We start from the raw sequence: 6,327 nt of genomic DNA, 5'->3' as shown, positions 1-6,327 counted from the left end.
TTAAATCCTTTGGGTGTATTTTCTGTAATCTTTTGGGTGTATTTCTATAATCGTTTGGGTGAATTCCTGTAACCGTTTGGGTGTATTTCTGTAATCTCTTGGGTGTATTTTATGTAATCGTTTGGGTGTATTTCTGTAATCTCTTGGGTGTATTTTATGTAATCGTTTGGGTGTATTTCTGTAATACTTGCTATTTTTTCTGAAATGAAAAATACACCCATAGATATCAGTAAGATACACCCATAGATATGAATCAGATACACCCATAGATATCAGTCAGATATCACTCAAATATACCCAAATGATTACAGAAATACACCCAAAGGATTACAGAAAATACACTCAAACGGTTACAAGAATTCACCCAAACGATTATAGGAATACACCCAAAGGATTTAAGAAAATTCAGAACTCTTTCTCTTTCTCCTCCTCATCTTCTGCTGCTTCTTCTTCTTCAAAAACGATTTTACCATGAAAAATCGAAAAAAAAAAGAGAAAACAGAGAGAAAAGACGTAAATGAAGAAGAAGAAGAAGAGGAAAACGAGGAAGAAGAACGTGCAGAAACGAAAGAAAAGGAGAAGAAGAGTAAGAGGAAGAAGAACGTGCAGCAAGAAGAAGAAGAAAAATTTCAGAAACCATGAAAATCGAAAAAAAAAAAAACGAAGAGGAAGAGGAAGAGGAAGAGGAAGAGGAAGAAGACGAAGACGAAGAAGAAGAGAAGAAGAAGAAGAAGAAGACGAAGAGGAACCGTTTGAGTGGGGCGCGTGTAGTTACGCTCCATTCAAAATGAGTTAATGCGCGTGTTAATGAAGTTTGGGCTGATAACTTGTAAAACTTGTACGGCCTTTTTACTTGTATGTGTAGCAGGCCCAATGCGAAAAGCAACAGGCCCATAATCAAGCATTTTCTCATCCAATCCCATTTTGGAGCATTATACCTTTGGACATTTCATAATCTAATTTTTTAACCCATTATTTACCTATATGTCTTGTTTTCTTTATTAATAAATTACAGTGATAGCGTGCCTTCTATAAATACAAAAGTAAATCGCATCATTAAAAATTGTTTTATGTATTTTTAAAAAATGGTTAAATGGTACTTGTAGTACGAAATTGAACAAAAAATAAAATAAAATAAAACGATTCTACCCAATGCAATTTAAGCATGTATTTTAAAAAGCAATGGAGTTTAAATCGCATTAGGGGTTTGGGTTCAACAAAAACGGGAGACATAGTGTGCCAGTATGATTTAAAAGCAAATAAACAAAACCAATTTGATGATGTAATAAGATTAACAAAACCTATTTTTGATGCAATTTATTAGGGAGATATTTAAATGGTAAGATATATAAATAAGAGAAATATCCTTTTGATATGTCTTACTATTGTAGGATTTAGGAGCCATAATGTGAATAATGGCCCTGATTTTTGCATAGTAATTAAAATGTTAGCACGTATATATGAATTTAAGCAGGTCCTATATGAAATCAATGAGTTGATGAATTCTCTTTCTCATCGTCACTATCTCTAAGGTGCTCTTTCAATGGCTGTCCTAGAGTTCCCCAGTTTGTATTGTCCCATGATGGATCAATTTCTGGGAGTTCATAGTCATCTGGACGCAATGACAATTGGAACTCAGGTAACTCTGGCAATGCTTGAACACCCCTGCAACATCATTAATTACCAAAATGCCATTATTGGATGACTCTCATGCAGATGTTCTCATGCAAAATTGATAGTTATGAATTATTAGATAATAACTTAATCAAACATGTTAAATTATTAAATAGTTTTTAATTATCTACTTTATTCATACACGAGGTCAACTCATTTTTCTTTTATAATTAGATATGGTGCAAGCCTATACCAACTCTATATGTCTAATGTCTATTGTCTGTAATTCTTAGATAAATAAAGAAGTAAATAAAGTTTTTCTTTAAGACAGCAAAAAATTTGTATGATTTTATATTGTCTTTATTCTATTACCAAATAGGTTTGTATGGCAATGCTCTTGTATTTCTAAACTAAAATAGTTATAGAAAAGAGACACAAATGATGTAGTTGTAGGTATGGAAACAAAAGAATATCCTTACTTCTGTTGGTCCAAAAGGAAGGCATACATTTGGGATTTCCTTGATGCAACATCAGGAATTTTCTGATGTAAATGCTTCATAACACCCCAGAGTGGAGGAGCCCTTCAAATAAATGAATAAATAAACATATGATAATTAAAGTGTGTGAATGCAAGGAGAAAATCAAAGATAAAAAAGCAACCTTGTGACTGGAGCTGCAAGACAAAAGGTTAGGCAAGCCTTCTTGCTTTCCGCCAGAAGTTGTTGTGCCGCAAGAAAACAAGAAACGGCGCTGAGGTTGTTGCTGGCTTCGTTACCCTTGTCAAGGATCAGACCATGGTAGTAATATGCTGCGGCCTGATAACATTTCTAAAATTGGTTAGGATAGTTACTACAAACCTTGGATTAAGATTACATTTTTCTTTTCCGACCCTCAAATCAAGCTTATCTTTTAATTCTGTTGGTGCTTAATGCTAAAGAAAAGTTCAGTTTTCAGTATTTCCTGTAGTTGCAATGTTATCTAATCTTTCATATTAAAAAAATAATTTGTTCTTTGTTGTTTAAGAGTTAACCTTGGTTATTAAAAGAAGTGTGATACTTTAAAGCTGTGGTACAGAATTTATTTGGTGTATTATTTACAGTGTGAACACACCACCTTAATATATAGTTGCAAAAAGTCTTTTATTGAAAATATGATGTTTGACTGAGAAATATGACAAGGGACAAAAATTTGGCTTGAAGTAAATTCAAGTCAAGAACATGATGCATGATACAATATATTCAAGATCACATGCGGCACCGAAAAAAAAGTTCAATCTAGGCATGTGATATTTTGTCTAGGAGGATTGAAGACAGAAGCTCATGTTGTTTCTGTTATGATCTTTCTAGAATGAGAAAGATGTCCTCAAGGTACCTTAAAATACTATGGGAAAGGACAGATTAACAGTAACATTACTAACCTTGGATTCAAGGAATTTCCATTTAATGAACTTGAGATGCTTCTTTCCATGGCCTTGGTTGAGTTCACATCCTGTCAAGCAATGATAAGCCTGCTCAACAATGTAAACTTTGTTGATAAGTTTCTGCCAAATAATCTCTTAAACAAGTTTAAGACGCAAATATACCTGACTAAAGTAGAGCAATTGTTCACATGCCAACCTCCTCTTCACAGACAAAGTTGCCTTCTGAGATTCCACCGCAAGACCAAGCTGAATTTCAGTTCCCTGAAATTCACGGCCAAGTTTTGTTTTTGAACAAAAGAGCTCAACACAATAAGTGGAACAAGAACAACAACAAGTAAACAGAAAAATAAAAAAAGAACAAAAAAAATATAAAAGAAATAATCATAAAGAAGTTCATCAACTATTTTTTGTGCTCCTCCTTTCTATAATGTATTCCTGATTTTGTACTCCTAATTTTGTACTTATGAAAACATCTCCAACCACTCTAAACTTACTAAAATTCTGTCAATCCGACTGCAAGATCGACCGCTAAACTATGTAAATCAATTGTGAGGAACATTTTCGACAACAAATTACCTGGCCTAATGCTTGAATAGCTATAGCCTCCAATACACCATCCTTCAAGTCCTGGGGCAAAACTTTCCTGTATTTTGTTTCAAGTCAATTTCTGAAGTGTCTTCATCAATACTGGTCTACAACTGGTTCAGTAACCCCATTTTCGACACACGAAATACTATCTTTTCAAAATGGTCCCTCAAAAATTGATAATTATCCTGTTATATCCGAAAGGTTGATCCTGTTTGACAAATTCATAGGATAATTCTCAATATTTGAGGGATTAGTTTGTCTTTGAACCAATCTTTCTCAAAAATGATGGTTTACTAGTATGTTGACATACTTGATTTCGGCGGGTATCCAAGTAAGAATATTCCGGACGCAGAACTCGAGGTATCCGGATGCCTTGAGTAACAAGTCAACTGCTTCTCTCTTGCTATCTAAGATCACAAAAGTGAAAGTTTCACTAATTGAACTCATTACTCGATTATGATTCGATTTTGATCTTGTATGTATGCTAGAAGCTTAATTAATATGTTGACACAGAACCTGAACATACAACCCTGAATCCAGAGCCTGAATTGTCTTTCGGAATCATCAGCGAATCGGCTTCGGATAGCGTCAGCATAGCCAAAAGATGAACAGCAGATAGAATCTCAAACCAGACATTTGCTATACTGCTATCCTGCAAAATTCGACACTACCATGTTCAAGAAAGCAAGGGTGGAAAAAAAAATTAAATATTAATAATCATTTAGAATGAGGTAGATGATGTGTTCATACTTGTCGAAAATCTTCAAGATTTTTCCACTTGAATTCAATTAGTCCCTCAAGGCCATGCTCTATAACACAAGAAAGTTAACAACACTTTAGAGATAGTGAGAAGAACATGGAAGGAAACATTGTAAATGTTAATTTGTGAAACCTTTCTTGGTAAGACCAATCAGAAGAGATAAGTATTCATTCAAAGCTCTCTTCAATTCAGCAACGGCTGTTCCACCTGCATCAATTCATACCCAACCTTCAATCTGGAATAAGTTTTACATTACCATTCATTCCTAAAGAAATTTGTACATGTTAATGGTTGAAAGAGGTAGAGTCATTATGGAACATAAAAATATTTTGTGAATTACATACCCTCTTAGATTTGTTCTTTAATTCCTCTAAGGAAAATGTCTCCGGGTACATTAATAAAAAAAGAAAAAATGCTATGCACAAAAAATTAGCCACCAAATCATGACAACAACGGTGACATAAAAAATTTATACGCACCAGTATCTTCAGCAACCAATGCTATCTGATTTCTCAGCGAGGACAATTTATGAGCAAGATCCTTAGGGACTACTCCTTTGAGTTCCCTTTGAAGATCACATTGAACTGGAATTCTTGTTGATGGAGCCAAGATCACAACTTCAGGGAACCTTGATTTCTTCTTTCTATACACTGAGTAAGTGCACCCCATTGTTATTATTATTATTACTATTATTATTCTTCACTCCTCCTTTCTTCAAGCACAACAACATCCTAACATAAATGAATCACACACAAACCTTATTAAGTCCATCATGCCAAAAATCTTGGCATTAATTATGATATAGCATTGAATGAAACGGATGGGAGTTAAAAACTTAAACTAAGCTTAGTTGGCACTTGGCACATTTTTTTTAACAGCAGAGAAGTGCTGGATTTCTGATGCAAGATGGATGAAGAATCAATATGAGTAGCATCATCTAGCCACATCTATCAAATTAACATATACTTTTTATATATTAAAAAAAAATAAAAAATAAAAAAAAAAACAGTTGCACCAATGCACATATACATGTGTAGGACAGAAAGGACAGTTAAAACAGGTAGATTTAGATGTGTCTGAAATCATGCATACAGTTACAGATCATAGTTACTAAAGAAAAATACAATCATTAATAATATTATAGATTGAATATTATGAAATTATGAACGAGTATATATATATATATACCATATAGTATATAGTATATGAGATGATGATGATGATTGATGAGAGACAAAGTTTGGAAGAAGTGAGTGGATGCAGAGAGGGAAGGTTCTTGAACACGCACAACATTATGGTAATAATAATATTATGACTTAGGAGTATAGAATCTGAGTGAATCGAAAAAAAGCTCAGGAACCGAGACAAGTCTCACATGGCCATAGCGTAGAAATCTCTGCTTCGATGAAAGAATCACGTTCAAGTCTTTAATTTTTTATTTTTATTTTTATTTTTAATTTTTTCTTTTTCAGTAAACGTTATGAGACTATGACTAGTAGCAGTAGTTGTAGTGGGACTTGTGACTTGTACTATTTAAATTACTATTGTACACCAATTATACGTTAATTTAAACAACCCAAATTGGCCATTTTAAATAAATGCTTCATCATATATATATATATATATATATATATATATATATGTATTTCATAAAAAATGTCATATAGATCTATTTTTAGTTCATATATGTTATTTTTAACACACACACATATATATATATAATGAAGTCTACATCTATTAATTTGCGTGGATTAATCAAAATAATAATCATGTGTTAATTAACTACTTATTTTGGGTAAGAATATTGAAGACTTATGAGCTTGTTTAGAAATTATTTAACATGAAAAAAAAATTTTATTTTTTTTAAAAAAAATTATTTTTATTTGAAATTTAATTTCATGATTTAAAATGACTATAATATATTAATAAAATAGAATTTAAATTT

General features: G+C 32.5%; 1 protein-coding gene across 2 annotated transcripts; it reads right to left on the bottom strand.

Annotated features, from left to right (window-relative positions):
* Positions 1-1,354: 1,354 nt before the first annotated feature.
* On the bottom strand, positions 1,355-5,681 carry LOC107648367 (Endosomal targeting BRO1-like domain-containing protein). 2 transcript variants are annotated; one of them, XM_021104868.2, is made up of 12 exons: positions 5,571-5,681; positions 4,862-5,113; positions 4,515-4,589; positions 4,373-4,431; positions 4,139-4,274; positions 3,933-4,029; positions 3,611-3,677; positions 3,197-3,295; positions 3,032-3,121; positions 2,275-2,429; positions 2,094-2,195; positions 1,355-1,665 (listed from the first exon to the last, which is right to left on the bottom strand). In XM_021104868.2, exons 2-12 carry the CDS (start codon positions 5,049-5,051, stop codon positions 1,488-1,490), a joined length of 1,248 nt encoding a protein of 415 aa, XP_020960527.1. In that variant the 5' UTR covers positions 5,052-5,113; positions 5,571-5,681; the 3' UTR covers positions 1,355-1,487. The 2 variants fall into 2 exon arrangements, with proteins under 2 accessions (XP_020960527.1, XP_016207748.1); XM_016352262.3 differs by lacking the exon at positions 5,571-5,681 and having other exon boundaries at positions 4,862-5,392.
* Between the last annotated feature and the right edge of the window lie 646 nt (positions 5,682-6,327).

This window comes from Arachis ipaensis, chromosome B6, assembly GCF_059453495.1.
Source record: "Arachis ipaensis isolate K30076 ecotype BB chromosome B6, ASM5945349v1, whole genome shotgun sequence".
NCBI lineage: Eukaryota > Viridiplantae > Streptophyta > Magnoliopsida > Fabales > Fabaceae > Arachis > Arachis ipaensis.
Note: the sequence above shows the minus strand (reverse complement) of the source record. Positions and strands in the feature narration are given on the sequence as shown.

Coding starts and splice junctions, on each gene's coding strand:
- LOC107648367 (XM_021104868.2), bottom strand. CDS start 5,051: ATGGGGTGCACTTACTCAGTGTATAGAAAGAAGAAATCAAGGTTCCCT. Junction 4,275..4,372: donor ATCTTGAAGATTTTCGACAA/GTATGAACACAT, acceptor CGAATTTTGCAG/GATAGCAGTATAGCAAATGT. Junction 1,666..2,093: donor TTCCTTTTGGACCAACAGAA/GTAAGGATATTC, acceptor ATGATGTTGCAG/GGGTGTTCAAGCATTGCCAG.